Source organism: Hippichthys cyanospilos, chromosome 12 (assembly GCF_059441005.1).
Source record: "Hippichthys cyanospilos isolate Australia breed blue-spotted pipefish chromosome 12, RoL_Hcya_1.0, whole genome shotgun sequence".
Classification (NCBI taxonomy): domain Eukaryota; kingdom Metazoa; phylum Chordata; class Actinopteri; order Syngnathiformes; family Syngnathidae; genus Hippichthys; species Hippichthys cyanospilos.
The window spans coordinates 6,758,256-6,775,240 of record NC_142380.1 but is presented as its reverse complement, the minus strand read 5'-3'; the positions used below and the strand labels follow the sequence as shown (position 1 = coordinate 6,775,240).

The 16,985-nt window shown below is 48.1% G+C and overlaps 2 protein-coding genes across 2 annotated transcripts; one reads left to right on the top strand and one right to left on the bottom strand.

The window, feature by feature from the left end:
- The first annotated feature begins 376 nt into the window (after positions 1-376).
- LOC148414622 (ras-related protein Rab-3A-like) lies at positions 377-7,341 on the top strand. Its single transcript, XM_088430175.1, has 5 exons — positions 377-490; positions 2,466-2,690; positions 3,294-3,412; positions 4,164-4,288; positions 5,031-7,341. Exons 2-5 carry the CDS (start codon positions 2,466-2,468, stop codon positions 5,219-5,221), a joined length of 660 nt encoding a protein of 219 aa, XP_088286301.1. The 5' UTR covers positions 377-490; the 3' UTR covers positions 5,222-7,341.
- A 288-nt stretch (positions 7,342-7,629) lies between these two features.
- LOC148414621 (transcription factor JunD-like) lies at positions 7,630-10,051 on the bottom strand. Its single transcript, XM_088430173.1, has one exon. The coding sequence runs from the start codon at positions 9,789-9,791 to the stop codon at positions 8,943-8,945; it is 849 nt and encodes a 282-aa protein (XP_088286299.1). The 5' UTR covers positions 9,792-10,051; the 3' UTR covers positions 7,630-8,942.
- Positions 10,052-16,985: the final 6,934 nt, after the last annotated feature.

The following is a 16,985-nucleotide window of genomic DNA, read 5'->3' as shown; positions in this document are numbered from 1 at the left end:
AAATGAATAACAAAATGTATGCTGGATTAGATATTTTAAAATAAATAAAAACAAAATACATATGAAAGTGACAAAAACAAGTGATTATAAAAATCAATAATTACAATAAATGAAACAAATAAAAATAAATAAAACTCATGATATAATAGATTTCAAAATAAATAAAATAAAACAATATATTAAAATAAAAATAGCGAATAAATAAATACAATTTAGTCTGTCATAGATATTTCAAAAATTATTGTTCCAAAGTTTTATTTGCCATCTGCTGTCTATCTAACGTCGACTGTCTAGCTTTTTAAAAGCCGAAAACCTCCCCCCACGTGATTGGCTCAGAGTCTTGTCAGTCATTCTTACGTTCTTTGACCACTCCCACCTGGGCCCTGCCCGTCAATCAAGAGGCGCACGCGCCACTGCAGGTGCAAAGCTGGGCAGGCTCCGTCCGGGCTAACCACCGCAGCGAAGCCGATCACATAACAAGCAATTCACGGTAAACCACACGACGACATGCCTTCGCCTTACCCCTCACCTGCCTTCGAACGACTCGTGATGGCTTATCGAATGGCGGCGCGCGTGTTTAGACGGATTTTTGTCGTGCCTGAATACGGAAGAGTAACCTTCATTTGACATAGCTAAGGATGCTTAGCTAGCGCCTCCTGTCACTAGCGATTCGCATCAACCAAGATGCGTGTCATATTTTTTTTTACATCTCATTTTGCGACGTTCTAGCCTCCAACCTCGCTCACAATCGTATTTTTTCGCTCACTTCTTCTGGTCTACGTGTCGTTAAGCAGAACCACAATCCCCCGGTTGCGACGTTGGACGAACGTTAAATAAGCTCCCATGTGAAAAGTCTCGACAAATGTTCGAAAGGCGTTCTATCAGTTTTGCCCCCTCGGTCCCCCCTTTTTTTTTTTTTTTTTTTTGGTTTGCGACCTAGCAGGGCCATATGGCGGTTTGCGTGGGGCTAGCCCAGCCCAGTCTCCCTTGGAGCTTGCTTGTCTACCGTCAGCCGCTTGATCTGATGCTTAGCCTGGCTAAGCCGTGCTACTTCCGTTTTCTCATTTATGCGTTGCTTCTTATTAGGATAACCTGCAAAGGCACACCTCAAATTTAGATGCCCAACTATGTGTGTAGCTCCCCCCCCCCCCCCCCCCCCCCCCCTCTGTGGAACATAATGTATTGTCAATCCACACACTCTCAAAGTCACAGAGATTGTAGCGTGGCGTGGGTGAATGGCGACTCCATGTGGACAACAATCATAACTGCACCTTGCATATAAATTTAATCCTCACTGTATTGGATGCACTTTTTCCCCCAAAAAATAGCTTCCAAAGAATGATTACATACAATAAACATTTACTGAAAGATTAAAAGCCAAGTTGTGACGCACGGATGCGCATTTCTATGTCAGACGTATTCTTATGGTATTTACGGTAACCATCTTGTTGATATTGCACCGCAACATCAAAGAAAGATGATGGGAGGCGGGAACAGGCGTAAAATGCACACTTTTGGGATTTTTTTGTATCGCAATGATCAGTACCAATTTTTTACAGGCCGATACTAGTATGACTACTCAAATTGAGTCGTCACCTATACCATTGTTGATACATTCAAACAAATACTGACCTGAATTTAAAGAAAGAGCTATATATCACATTACAGCATTTTTTATTAAAATTTCATGAAATTGATTGCTTTTTTGTTTTTATCTTCCCAATCCATAATTTCTGTTTGCACGCTGTAAAACTGCTCCACGGGAGCAACTAATACTAGTATCGTTTGTATTGCTACCTTAAAGTAAGGCCAAGTATTGGGATGGGTATTTGCTAGGGCTGGCCAAAATGGACCAAAATAAAAATCTTGATATTTTTTTAATATTCTACAGTCAGTCTAGACAGTTTTGATATGATTTGATTTTCATCCATTTCAAATTTGATTTAAATTAAAAACTTAGAATAAACCGTTAAAGTAATTTTTTTAAAACGTATGAAATGTTCAGATGTCAATGTGTACTAGTTTCAAAGTAGTTTTAAACTGATTCATAGTTTGTGTAAGAAAACAGTCATGGCTTGTGCATAACTTGCTTAACTGCCAAAATTAAGTAGCTAACTATTGTAAACTATTATGCAAAACCACCATTCATCTAATATTCAAATAACTGATTTTTAAAAGGACTAATTAATTGAATTTATTGCTCAGTCCGAGTACTCCTCCCATTTCCATTTTTTTTAATATCGCAAAATCCTTTTTTTGTCCTACTCCATAGTTGAGTCAATATCCTGTCATGTTTTAAATCATTCAAATGATGTGGGTTGTTTCTGCTCTGGTCTGCATCTGTTGATCATTTTAATTTTAATTGATTCTACTGATCCACCCTTTGTACATAAAGTGATGCTTTTTTTCTCAAGCGGCTCCCTTCTGACGGATCACTTATTTTTTTCTGCCTCTCCCTTGGCTAGATGGCGTCTGCAAATGCCACATACGGACAAAAGGAGTCCTCGGACCAGAACTTTGACTACATGTTTAAAATCCTCATCATCGGCAACAGCAGCGTGGGCAAGACGTCCTTCCTCTTCCGCTATGCGGACGACTCGTTCACGCCGGCCTTCGTCAGCACGGTGGGCATCGACTTCAAAGTCAAGACCATCTACAGGAACGACAAGAGGATAAAGCTGCAGATCTGGGTGAGCGTTTGCGGGCTTCTTTCTCACTCAAATTGGGGTGCTCTGAGCCTCTAAAGCCGAGTTGCGTTGTACATCTTATGGAACATATTATTATAAGGATGTTTTTCCTTTTTAAACTATTCTTTTTTTTTTTCTCTGAAATCATATGAGTTCGGGCCAATAAAATGGGACAACTTGATTTTTGTTTTTGTTCGTTGTACACAGCGAAACAATGTGCCGAAAACATGAGGTGGATGTTTTCATTTATTTATTTGAACGCCATACTCGTTTTGAGAAAAACATAGAACAATCTTTCACAGCGTACTATTCAGTTTTGTTTTTTAGTATAGTGGACATCGTGAAGATGGTGACCCCAAGTGCACCCCGCGTGCACTATATTACCGAATCATGCAAATTTAGTATTTATATATTTATTTTCAATGTGTTTTTTTAGGTAAGCTGAACTCATTTGCAATGCTAACTTGGCTGCATGAGCAAATAAAAATCTGATGAATTTGTTGGATGATCAAGAAAATAACGCCAGGCAATTGAAAGCTTAAGCTGCGGTTTTTGAGCGGGAGTTGGCTACCCCCAAATTTGACATCCTGGCGCATGTGGTTGCAGGACACGGCCGGCCAGGAGCGCTACCGCACCATCACTACAGCCTACTACAGAGGCGCCATGGGCTTCATCCTCATGTATGACATCACCAATGAGGAGTCCTTCAACGCTGTCCAAGACTGGTGAGGGCGTACTTGGGTCAAATCGTTCAACTTTTAGCTCCAAGCCCATCCACAGGTTTAATTCGCTTATCTAATATTTGATAGCTGCTGACAAGACCAATAACACTACGCAAACACGATCATCGTAGAACCAGTGATTTGAATAGACTGGACTGGTTTGATTTTAATATTCATTGACGTCTTTGCTAAAGAAGTTCAATATTTGCTTGAAACCAGTCCGGTCGCCTTGTTGAGACCTCACTACTTACACATCGTCAACATTACATCGTGCCTGTATTATCAAGCATCATCAAATGTCTCATTTGACAAAGAAATGTGTCCAAGTTTAACATAGTATAAGACTGATTTTAAAAACTGCTCCATTGCTTGTCTTGGTGCACCTCCTAGTGGCCAAACTTGTCACTACAAACAATCATTCGGGGCCTGGGTTCAGGTTTTCACATTTTAAACAGGTAGGGGGCAGTCAAGCACGCGTCATGTCCAGTCTGCATGTCAGAAGAAGAACAGCAGAAAGTCACTGACCTCATAGTAGCAGGCGGTTGGTTCCATTCTCAAGTTTACTCATGGAATATTATTGAAGCGTCTGGAAGTAAACTTCAAGCGAACTTTACATGTACAATGTAAAGAGATTAATGGATGAGAGCCCTAATTATCATTTGCCAAAATTTAATGTCTCAGTAATGCTTGACGGTAGGCTGAAGAAACGCATGGCCAGTTTTGCAATTGTCGGTGTGTCTTCGTTCATCCTCAGGTCCACTCAGATCAAGACCTACTCATGGGACAATGCTCAGGTGCTCCTGGTGGGGAATAAGGTTGATATGGAAGACGAACGGGTGGTAGCCACAGAGAGGGGGCGGCAACTGTCCGAGCAGCTTGGTAAGTGGAGGTGTCCGTCTTCACTTGTGCAGATTTATGTGGCTGGAGGTCCTTTAGCCTACGCTCTCGCTTGTGTAGTAAGTTGGATTCCATCTTTTGCCACAATGTCTGCCCTTGAGCAACAGGTGGCGACATTTTACCTTCCACCTCATTTAGATGGTAATGGCTAAGTGTAGTTGCTAGTTGCCAACTGGTAAAAATGGACTTGTTAAAGGGACAGTGTGTAAGATTTAGAGCATTTTTCACTACGGACAGCAGGAGGTTCTGCGTGTGCTGCAATACTATTGTCTGTAGCTATAACAAACATGGCCGCCTCCAGAGAAGTGCCATCCTCCCATGTAATATCATTTCATGAAAACTAGACCTATGATTATATTTTAAACATACTGTTGGTCATTAAGAACACATTCATTTGCAAGTTTTTGAAATTTACAATCATTTAATTTATTCCTTTTTAATGAAAAACGGTATAAAGCTTACACACTGTCCCTTTAAAGGGGGTCAACCCAAAGTTTTTCTTTGTCCATAATATATTTGATTCACATTCACTAGTCTAAACACTTATTAGATTATTTTAAGTATTTCCAGCCCATCTCAGCGGGCTGCTCGAGTAACAACCAATCACAGCTCATCAGTTTTCTGCATTTGATCATGTGACATTTGCAAGCCGAGCCATGATTTTTCACGAGCTGGGCCCAAAGTTGACCCCATTGTCTCCCTGCCGCCCTCTGACGGCCGCCAGGTTTCGAGCACTTTGAAGCCAGCGCCAAAGACAATATCAACGTGAAGCAGACCTTCGAGAGGCTGGTGGACATCATCTGCGAGAGGATGTCCGAGAGCCTGGACAACAACGACCCCACCGTCACCGGAGCCAAACAGGGGCCGCAGCTCACCGAACAGCCGCAGAGGTCCCATCAGGACTGTGCTTGCTAAACACACACACATGCAGTAGTGATGGGGAAAAGAAGCCTCATGAAACACTTGGGGTTTTTTTTGTTTGTTTTTTTTTAACTCTAGATGGTACTCTTGGTTTGAAGATAAAACACTTGTGCAATGGAAACGTTACATTTCCACTGCATCTTAAAAGCGAGAGTGCCACCTAGAGGAGGTAAAAAGTATCAAGTGCTTCATGAGGCTTCATTTACCCAACACTAGCATACAGTACCTTTTGTTATATTCTCATGTCGGTTGATGTCACGTAAAGCTGTACTGGATGATTGAACACACACCCACTGGATCTGATTACGGTAGATTACCAAGCTTACATCCTCATCACAAGCAGTCGATTCCCAAAGATCTGCTCATTTGAATCGATAGCACCCTCGCAGCATCGTGCTCACGGAGTCACAGGCCGAGCGCTCTTTAACATGCAAACGTTTCCACACGCGTGCACATCCTGTGTGCACACAGTACAAGGGCCAGCCGTCGTTGTGACACCTCAAGTCCAACCCATCTGACATGCCGGAGCACAATTTGGTTTTTAGAGAGGTATTCATTGGTCCAAATGTTTCCCTACTGTAATTATGCAGCTTTATGACAAACGTGTGTTTAAATGAAAAGACATTTAATCCTGTTTACCACGTTGCTACTCACTGAAGATTTTTTGTTACTGTGTGCTCACAAGCTTTTTAACTTAAAGGGGGGAAAAAAACACTATTTGTGATTAGAAATGGACAGCATCTCCGCAGTGCCGACTTATTTAGGGTCAGAGAATTTTTTTAAAGATATTATAATAAATTGTAAAATATTTCCAAAGTTTTAACACTGCAGATGACATGGGGAAAGGGATGGCCAGCTATCACATTCTAAAATGTTTTGAGTACAAAAAAAATAATGGTATTGTAATTATAGCTCCAAAATGTAATATTTTGAAATGTTTGGGTAGTTTTTTGTTTTTTTTTTCCATTAGGCACGCTAACTCATTCGCTGCCATTGACGGCAGTAGATGTCACAGATCCATTTCAACTGGGCTGGCAGTGAATGAGTCAAGTTGATTTCAAAAGAAAAATAATAGTGTAGAACAAGAAAAGTATTCTCAGAAAATGTCTAGGCAATCTTTTATTCCACTTTATTAAGTAAAGACAAAGTGAAAATTATATATATATATATATATATATATATATATATATATATATATATATATATATATATATATATATATATATATATATATATATATATATATATATATATATATATCTCACTATGGACCTGCCAGCACCATCATCATTTGGCTATATTTTTTTTTCCTTTAGCATGTTCAACGTTGAAACTTGAATGAAGTTGGTTTGTCCGTGTATTTACTTCTGTGCGGAGGCATGCCAGATTATGGTGACACTTTGATTATACTTTTGTATTATTTATAAGAAGTATTTATTTTTCGCCTCGATTTTCCTGTTATGCTGTGTTCTAATCTGCATCTCCTTTCTAATTCCCGCCTCCTATTTTTTTTTTTTTTTTTTTTTATAAACATGTCAGTGTTTACAAGCTCAAGAGGAGAGTATAACATTCCAGGCGTTTGGTGGGCAGCTTATTTGTCTTTGTATCGGTTACGTAACTTTTCAAGACATGCCAGTGTAACAGCAGAGCAATAAGACGTGGGGTTTTATCACCTCCACACCAAAATATCAGCAACACGAGCCTGCTGATTTTTTTTTTTCCCCACACTTCCTGAAAGGCAAGCAGCACGTGAAAAGTATGTCCTAAGCTTTAATGAAGAATCACATTCAAAAAGCAGTTTGTCTTGCGCTGCAGCTCTTTCAACAAGGCAGTCAACTGAATATTAAAAGTCCCACCGCCTCCCAAAAGATTTTTTTTTTTTGCTATGCCTGTAAATGTGCATACGAGTTCAAACACCCTCCCGGATCTGTCATAACTTGTAAATAGCTGTCATCTATTTGTCTGCTATTAGTTGTGTGAATCGTGCAGTAATATTGTGATGCCAGATTTGCTCAAAAGAGGGGTCAATAAATTGATAGCAGCTGTATTTTGTTGGAGTGCTGCAATTACTCCCAAATGTGAATACTGCACAGTAATTAAATTGTGTGTCTGTAGCGTAGACTGTTTGTTCATCTAATGACCTGCAGAGGGCGACAAAGGGAAATGTCTTTTTTCAAGTTTACACTTTTTTTTGCTGGGTGGGGGGATGATTTTACTAGGCTTATTTCAGTTTTCATAGTCTCCTAGGGAAAATATTACATGTATGAAAATTGTACTTTTTGAGTGTTTAGTGCTTTTTATAGCTACTTTTTTGTTTTCAGAATTGTACCACTACCTTGTGTAAGACCATAGTTTCCTTCTGCCTCATCTATTCTTTGCCTGAGACAAGATCACAGAAATGGTAAGAAATGCATATTTTTTTTATTTACATCAAAAGCAAAAACACTTTAGCTGTAGTAACGTAGTGAATATAATCAATGTAATTGAGATGAGTCAATCGTGCACAAAGAAACGGGCCTTCCCGATACATGTACATTCGTGGAAGTTTGGCATCTTCCAAGCAGCCACCGTGGAGACAAAGACGAAGGAATACAATACTTTACTGACGTGACAGCTGCACAACATGCAGTGTTCATTTAAAAAAAAAAAAAAGTAAATAAATGCTTCAGTAAATAAAAAATAGATATTTGTCAAAGAGCTAAGTGCTTGTAAACAAATAAGGCAGTATATATGTACAATTGGATGGCAGCACTTGGTGACACCATTACATTTGGCTGTTGAAATTTTTCGGTCAATACTGTCCCGTACACCACAGGTATCAAATGCGAGGCTTGGGGGCCTGATCAGGCCCACCACGTCATTTTATGGGGGCCCAATAAACCAAATTGTGCATCTACTTCATGTTTCTTGCGCAAATCTGAACTGGAATTACAGAGAGTCCTCACTTTTAATGTTGAGATATCCCAAGTTTTTCTTTTTTCTTTTTTTACTAAATTACAGTGGTACCTTGACTTACAAGTGCTGCAGTATGAGTGTTTTGGTCGATTTATGTTACATGATCAAAGTTTGAGGTAATCCCCATACATACTCATTTGCTTGTCCCAGGTAGCAATTAAGTTCTGCCATGCCCTCATTTGTGGGCAAGGAGAGCTACAGTTGTTGAATGCACTTTCAGCTGTATTTCTAACAGTCAACATTGGATTAAAACCATGTAAAAAAATATTTCCGGGTAGTTGGATTTAGTACAATGACCAACTCCAGTTAATCAAGTAAAAATATATGTTACAAACGCTCTTTATGTCCCTACGAGACTAAGCCTTGTATTCTGATGATTTTTTCATTTTGTGGAACAAGCAAGAACCGGTTGTCAACCATCGTGGAGTCTTACGTTAGTTTCTGCAGCACCGCCCCCTGCTGTCAACTGAAATTGACGTCAAAGTGCTCATGGCGAACGTCACACCAGCGATAACTAAAAAAAAGCGAGCCCCGATATAAGTTGAAGTACCACTGTAAATTGAGCAACAGAATGAACTTTTTCCCAAATTAATTGCGCGTCAATTTGTAGCTTATATGTGTAATAACGCGATGAGGTGGTTTTGCATCTAGGGAACCCAAACTATCAGCGAGCGCAATGAATTCGACAGCCTCAAGCGTAGCACTTCGCTACATGCAAGCCGCTTCCATCGCGCTAGCACCGTCGAACCTCCAAGTCCATTTAGTAAGCTTGGACCTGGTTGGGCAAGAGTTGGCATCCGCTGCTGACGTGGTTCATCACCTTCTGCTTGAGCTGCGCCACCTGCTCGCGGAGCACGCTGGCAGTGGACGCCAGCTCGGTGTTCTGCGTCTTCAGGCTCTTCACCTTGTCCTCCAATCGAGAGATCCTCTCCAGTTTCCGCTTGCGGCATTTGGACGCGGCGATCCGGTTGCGCAGCTTCTTCCTCTCCGCCTTGATGCGCTCCTGGTTGTCCATGTCGATCGGGGAGAGGGGCGGGCTTTCCCCGAGGCTCTGCATGTCCGGAACCGTTTGCGGTTCGTCTTTCACGGCCGCGCCGCCAGACTGCAGCCGGGACAGCGCCGCCGCGGTGGAGCTCGCCTGCGGCTGCGGGCTGAGGTGCGACGGAGGCGGCGGGAAGGGGATAGTGTCGGTCGAGTAGTTGATGGTGGTTCCGCCCAGCGGGCTGGCGGCGTAGCCGTTGAGCGTGGTGTACACGGGCAGATCCGCCGAGGGCAGCCCGGAAGAGGCCGCCGCGTTGGCGGCCCCCAGAAGCTCCAGCCGCTCCACCGACACGCACCCCGCCTCGCTCAGCTGGTTCTGCTTGTGCAGATCCTCCAGAGCCTTGACGAAGCCCTCGGCGAACTCCTGCTCGTCGCTGGCCGACTTTGGGTAGAGGAAGTGGGACGCCGGGTTGGCGGCGCCCGCCAGCCCGTTGGACTGGATGATGAGGCGCTCCAGGTCGGGGGAGGCCAGCTTGAGAAGACCCAGATCCGGCGAGTTGAGCAGCGCGTCGCCCTTCATCTCCGAGCTCTGCGCGTCCAGATTCAGATTAATGTCCTTCTTCATCATGGTGCCGACCGCGGGGGCTCCCGCCGAGACAGTCGAGCGCGGTGCCTGCTGACTTCGAGGCCCTGTCCATTCTACGCCCTCGCGGGAGGGCCGAGCACTCGTATCCGAAACATGGGGGGAACCGGCGGAACCGTCGTTCCTCGCGGGGCTTCAGGCGGAGTCGTCGTCTCTTCCTTGTGGCACGTCTGCTATGCAGCGCTCGCTTTCTAGCCCTAAAAATTCCATTATGTCACCCCAGAGCGCTCAGATTGGCCCGAAATGACGTGCGTTTCCGCTCACATTTGAATAAGGGGCCGGCCCGGCCTTTGTTGCCGTGGAGACGCTAGGTAAACTCCAAACAGTGCAATGCATTGTGGTTTGATGTCATAGCATAAAAAAGCTCAGGGTTGCCAAAAGAGAGCGGAGCCGACTGCCGAGCGAGGAGAGAGACTGCATGGGCGGGGAAGGCGTGAGAGGAACCGCAGGCAGCCAGCGCGAAACGCACTAATACGAAGCAGATTGTGTGCGATTCCCCCTGGATCGAACGCCAAGAACATTTCAGTCAGATTGCCTAAAATGATCGAACTTCTGGTAAAAGTAGTGCCTCAACTCCTTCAAGTGCAGTCAAGCTAAAATGTCTTGTGAATTTGACACACCGGTGTCACACACTGGCTCTGGTTTGATCATTAGTGTGGGAACGTTTAGCAAATAATACAGTACAGTGTTCCCTCACCGCTTCGCGCTTTACTTTTTGCGGCTTCTGTGCTTTGCGTGTTTTTTTTTTTCCTAAAGATTGTCTTTTTACAGCCGCGCCTACCCGATTAACTGCAATAACCCAATAATGTAGAGTCTGAAGCATTCTAACGTCTTGTTAGTACTCGGCCTTGTTCATCTGCAAACGAAGGCACTTTTGGTTAAAACTAAACCACCAATATAAAAGGGTAACAACTCTTCAACACTCACAGTTTGCCGATATTGCAGCTCAATAATTCATATTCCACAAACACAGTATAAATCTGAATGCCATGCTAGGACTAGTGTGGTTGCTTAAAACATTTTTGGCTTAAGTTAAGTATCGAAAGTTACATTCACACACGAGGGAAATTATAAGAGTGTCAGAACAGAGGAAAACGCTAAATACTGTAGAAGTGAAAATGGGAAGAAGACAGCAGAAAAGGGGAATCCTCATGGTTTACTTAACAGGGAATATTTGCCATTTCAGGAATGTTAAGGATCTCGTGATCAAGGCCAACTTAACCCTTGTGCAGCATTTTGATCATTTTTGTGGATCATTTTGTAATAGAAAATAAGTTTTTAGCCAGTCTTGGTATAGCATTTTGTTGCTCGCTGACCACCTGGTTTCAGACGCTTTCGCTTAACACATTTAAGAACTCTGTAGCTAGAATCTTGTCCCTGCACACACTCTTACAGACCACCTGACTGCTCTGTTTAAGACTTGTGTCTTTGAAGCTTCAAATTGCAAAACCCCAAAAGGCAATTAGCTTTCCAGACTATCACTGATTTTGCCTAAATCCTAAAAAAAAATCCACATTTCCCACATAATTCTTGCAGTATTTTAGCCACGGGATAGCACACTGGTGGTTTGATAACCAGTGGTCATGCTGTGCTGAAGTTTGACATGTTGTGCCCATCTGGGTGAAATTTCAGCTCCCTTCTGTCTTTTTTTCAATACTTTCCCCTTTGATGTGAAATGCCTTTGATGAAAGGATCGGACAAAATACTGCTTAAATGTGACGGGAGAGCATTCTTGGGCAAAGCCACTCAGGAAATAAAAAAAGCAAGTCGACTCTGAATTTTATGCGGCGGAAACTGCGGTTTAGCATGTTATTATTCTGCCCATACGCGGCGGCCAGGACGTCAGCAGACTGTCTTCATCATCACCACCAGTGAGCGGAAAGGGCATCATTAGTTTCCGTGGCAACACTGACATAGCCAGTGACGCAGAGGCGATGGCGAAAGGTGAATGGTTTCTGCATTGCAGTCGGTGTAGGCGGCCGGCGGATGGGAGCTCGATTCACAAATGCTGTTTGGAACATTAGAAGCCTGGATTTCAATAGATCCGAGTTCAACCAGTATAATTAGAAAAAAAACACAGTTTTACATCTTATGTTAAGTTGATTTATTGACCATATAAACGCATATTTCATCAAGATAAACAAAATCAGAAGAAAACATCAATACATCCTTTCGTATAATTTACTGTATGTTCAATAAAAGTAGGAAATAGCACAAAACTTGTCTAGCCTCTTGTTCCGTGTGAAAAATCATGGTATCCACAAATGACGTATTCATATGGTACAGTATATGACACAAATAAAAACATGACTGCCATTAAACCCTCCTGTTAGGTATGTTTGCAAAGAATAGCAATAATGTTCCTGGGTCACTTTGACCCAAAGCATATTTAGTTGCTCAAATGTGTCAGAAATTGTCACGGGGGAGTACGGCGGTTGAGGAGGCCGGCATGGTTGCAGAGGAGGAGGACCCAAAAGCAGGGGAGCGTCGGGACAGGGGGTTGATTAAATCCATTTATTTATAAACGAACGGGAACAAAAGCGAGAAAAACAGGACGGCAAAAAACTCGAACTAAGGGCGCAGGCAGGCTGGCAAAACAGAAAGCAAAACACTATGGACAGGCTGGCAGGAAAACACGGAGCTGAGGGACTCGGGGCAAGACGGGACTACGAGACAACAATACGATAGAGACAATATGACATGACGTGACAGAGACAATGTTCCGACGCGGGCTGTAACGAAAACCAGGTTTAAATACATACAGCTCTAATCAAACAAACACACGGCAGCTGGGCAGGGACAACAGGCAAAGGGAGCGGATTGGAGGACACGAGGGGCGGGTAACACGGACAGGTGGACTACATCAAAACTAAACGCAGAAAGACGCAACCGGAGCGGGAACAGGAACTATATACGGAAACAAAGGAACAGAACCCCTCAAAATAAACCCACAACCCAAAATCCATGACAGAACCCCCCTCTCAAGGGACGGATCCCAGACGTCCCAAAACAAACCGACAAGCAAACAAAACCGAGGCAGGGTGGGCGGAAGGGGGACCGGAGGAGGGCACAGGAGAAAAACAAAAACAGTCCAAAGGCACCCCTGGTGCCAAACGGGATGCACCCGAGGGGGAAAGTCCAGAGGACGACCCGGTCGCCAGAGCGAGTCAGGCGGGCGACCCGGTCGCCAGACGAAAGGTGCCCTGCGGGGCGAGTCAGGTGGGCGGCCCGGACGCCAGACAAGAGGCGCCCGGCGAGGCGAATCAGGCGGGCGGCCGGGACGCCAGAGCAGATGTGCCCGGCGGGCCGAGTCAGGTGGGCGGCCCGGACGCCAGACAAGAGGCGCCCGGCGAGGCGAATCAGGCGGGCGGCCAGGGCGCCAGAGCAGATGTGCCCGGCGGGCCGAGTCAGGCGGGCGACCTGGGCGCCCGATGGCGAACAGCAAGCCACCCCAGGTAGGCTTGTATCCCGGTTGCCCCTGAAGATCGGCAGGCGGGGCGTCAGGCGAGAGCGGAGACGTCAGCAGGGCGGCGTCAGGCGAGAGCGGAGACGTCGGCTGGACGCCGTCAGGCGGGAGCGGAGGCGTCGGCTGGACGCAGTCAGGCCGGTGCGGAGGCGTCGGCTGGACGCCGTCAGGCCGGTGCGGAGGCGTCGGCTGGACGCCGTCAGGCCGGTGCGGAGGCGTCGGCTGGACGCCGTCAGGCCGGTGCGGAGGCGTCGGCTGGACGCCGTCAGGCCGGTGCGGAGGCGTCGGCTGGACGCCGTCAGGCCGGTGCGGAGGCGTCGGCTGGACGCCGTCAGGCCGGTGCGGAGGCGTCGGCTGGACGCCGTCAGGCCGGTGCGGAGGCGTCGGCTGGACGCCGTCAGGCCGGTGCGGAGGCGTCGGCTGGACGCCGTCAGGCAGGTGCGGAGGCGTCGGCTGGACGCCGTCAGGCAGGTGCGGAGGCGTCGGCTGGACGCCGTCAGGCAGGTGCGGAGGCGTCGTCGGGGTGCCATCAGGGAACAGCCACTGGGTGCAGACCACAGACACGAGTGAGAGCACAAGACTGACCTGGGACAGGGGCGACCACAGGGAACCGTCTGGCATCTCTGTCGTCTGCGGCAATGGTGGCATGGCTGACAGCTCAGGCGACTGCGGCTGCCGCGCCGAGGCTGGCGGCTCAGGAGGCTGTGGCAGCGGCGCAGAGGCTGGCGGCTCAGGAGGCTGAGGCGCCGTGGCTGGTGGCTCAACAGGCTGAGGCTGCGGCGCCGTGGCTGGTGGCTCAGGAGGCTGAGGCAGCGGCGCAGAGGCTGGCGGCTCAGGAGGCTGAGGCGCCGTGGCTGGTGGCTCAACAGGCTGAGGCTGCGGCACCGTGGCTGGCAGCACTGGGAACGGCAGGCTGGACAGAGACAGCCACTGGGGGCCAATCAGAAACGGCGGGGATGCCAGGAGACTGACTTGGGATGACTGAGGCAGACGGGCGACTGGCTTTGGAGTCAGACGGGCGACTGGCTTGGGAGGCAGACGGGCGACCGGCTTGGGAGGCAGACGGGCGACTGGCTTGGGAGGCAGACGGGCGACTGGCTTGGGAGGCAGACGGGCGACTGGCTTGGGAGGCAGACGGGCAGGGTTCACAGAGCCTGGGGTCCGGCTCGCAGGGTGCACAGAGGCCGGGCGCTGGCTCGCAGGGGTCACAGAGGCCGGGGTCCGGCTCGCAGGGGTCACAGAGGCCGGGGTCCGGCTCGCAGGGGTCACAGAGGCCGGGGTCCGGCTCGCAGGGGTCACAGAGGCCGGGGTCCGGCTCGCAGGGGTCACAGAGGCCGGGGTCCGGCTCGCAGGGGTCACAGAGGCCGGGGTCCGGCTCGCAGGGGTCACAGAGGCCGGGGACCGGCTCGCAGGGGTCACAGAGGCCGGGGACCGGCTCGCAGGGGTCACAGAGGCCGGGGACCGGCTCGCAGGGTTCACAGAGGCCGGGGGCCGGCTCGCAGGGGTCACAGAGGCCGGGGACCGGCTCGCAGGGTTCACAGAGGCCGGGGGCCGGCTCGCAGGGGTCACAGAGGCCGGGCGCCGGCTCGCAGGGGTCACAGAGGCCGGGCGCCGGCTCGCAGGGGTCGCAGAGGCCGGGGACCGGCTCGCAGGGTTCGCAGAGGCCGGGGACCGGCTCGCAGGGTTCGCAGAGACCGGGGACCGGCTCGCAGGGTTCGCAGAGGCCGGGCGCCGGCTCGCTGGGACAGGGGCGGTCTGCCGCCTTGGCGCTGGGACAGGGGCGGTCTGCCGCCTTGGCGCAGGGACAGGGGCGGGTAGCCGCCTTGGCGCAGGGACAGGTAGCCGCCTTGGCGCAGGGACAGGTAGCCGCCTTGGCGCAGGGACAGGTAGCCGCCTTGGCGCTGGGACAGGGGCGGGTAGCCGCCTTGGCGCTGGGACAGGGGCGGGTAGCCGCCTTGGCGCTGGGACAGGGGCGGGTGCCGCTTCAGCCCGCCGGCAGGAAGTTTGGGGAACAGAGACCGGTGGTACAGACGCGACAGGAGCTTGGGACAGGGTGCAAGAAGAGGGTGGTACAGGACAGGAGGACGTAGGCAGGGCGCGGCAAGAGGGGGACACAGAGACAGGAGGGAACGGATCGGAAGGCTGAACAGATGGGTTCTGGTGGTCACTGGGGCGGTGGCCTTTTCGCGGGCCCCTCCACCGGCGGCCACGAAATGCCAACCGGGAGCCCACGAAAAGGTCACGGTGAAAGAGGGGCTCTGAATCGGAGTCTTCGGACGAACTGTAAAAGGACTGGCCGGACTGATAGTCAAAATCTGAATCAAAATCATAATCAGAGGTGCACGGGCTCGAATACGGAATATGATAAAAAGTGTCGAAGGAAGAGGGACGCGGGTAAACAAAATCCGGACCGGTACTGGAACGAAACGTGACGAAAGGAGGGCAATCCTCGATATCGGAAAAATCTGAGTCCAACGTACAGTAAGGTGCGCGAACAGGAGAGGAAGGGTGATCGGGTGTGCGGACAGAAGGTGAACTACGCAAATCAGAAAAATCGGAACTACAAAAAACGTGCGGGGACAGAATCGTGTCGTATGGGAGGTCGGAGGAACACGAGGGAAACGCGGAAGTGACAGACGCGGGGGGCGGATCAGAAGCGGGGACAGACGCGGACTCGGAGGGGAGAAACACGGAAGAAAAAACAAGAGGTCTCACACTGGGGGAACGGGGCTGACCGGCGGGCTGAGAACGGATGCGGGCGGGGCGGCGGCGTCGAGTCCGCCGACGCGGACTTCCCGCTGGGTCCTGTGCTGGTCGGAACATTCTGTCACGGGGGAGTACGGCGGTTGAGGAGGCCGGCATGGTTGCAGAGGAGGAGGACCCAAAAGCAGGGGAGCGTCGGGACAGGGGGTTGATTAAATCCATTTATTTATAAACGAACGGGAACAAAAGCGAGAAAAACAGGACGGCAAAAAACTCGAACTAAGGGCGCAGGCAGGCTGGCAAAACAGAAAGCAAAACACTATGGACAGGCTGGCAGGAAAACACGGAGCTGAGGGACTCGGGGCAAGACGGGACTACGAGACAACAATACGATAGAGACAATATGACATGACGTGACAGAGACAATGTTCCGACGCGGGCTGTAACGAAAACCAGGTTTAAATACATACAGCTCTAATCAAACAAACACACGGCAGCTGGGCAGGGACAACAGGCAAAGGGAGCGGATTGGAGGACACGAGGGGCGGGTAACACGGACAGGTGGACTACATCAAAACTAAACGCAGAAAGACGCAACCGGAGCGGGAACAGGAACTATATACGGAAACAAAGGAACAGAACCCCTCAAAATAAACCCACAACCCAAAATCCATGACAGAAATGTGTATAATTGTAATCCAATATGTTGTTTTAACTTCATTATTTTTTTTTTATTGTAATGTTTCCGGGTCAATATGACCCGGAGGGACATGGGTTTCTTTAAAAGTGTCAAAACCTTTTCTTGGATTGAAATCCCTATTTGTAGATTATTCATTTATACCTGTGTGTTACATTTGTTTTCTGCAATAGTATGAACATCCTGGGTCAATTTGACCCGGGGCTTATTTAGTCACCCAAATGTGTCAGGAATGTGTATAATCCAAATCCACTATTTTTCTTTGACTATTAATTAATTTAGTTATTTATTCGATCACGATGTCTCCGGGTCA

Excerpts from the sequence above, each read along its gene's own strand:
- LOC148414622 (XM_088430175.1), top strand. The coding sequence starts at position 2,466 with ATGGCGTCTGCAAATGCCACATACGGACAAAAGGAGTCCTCGGACCAG. Across the intron at positions 3,413-4,163 it reads TTCAACGCTGTCCAAGACTG|GTCCACTCAGATCAAGACCT; the intron begins GTGAGGGCGTAC and ends GTTCATCCTCAG. Across the intron at positions 4,289-5,030 it reads GCAACTGTCCGAGCAGCTTG|GTTTCGAGCACTTTGAAGCC; the intron begins GTAAGTGGAGGT and ends GACGGCCGCCAG.
- LOC148414621 (XM_088430173.1), bottom strand. The coding sequence starts at position 9,791 with ATGATGAAGAAGGACATTAATCTGAATCTGGACGCGCAGAGCTCGGAG.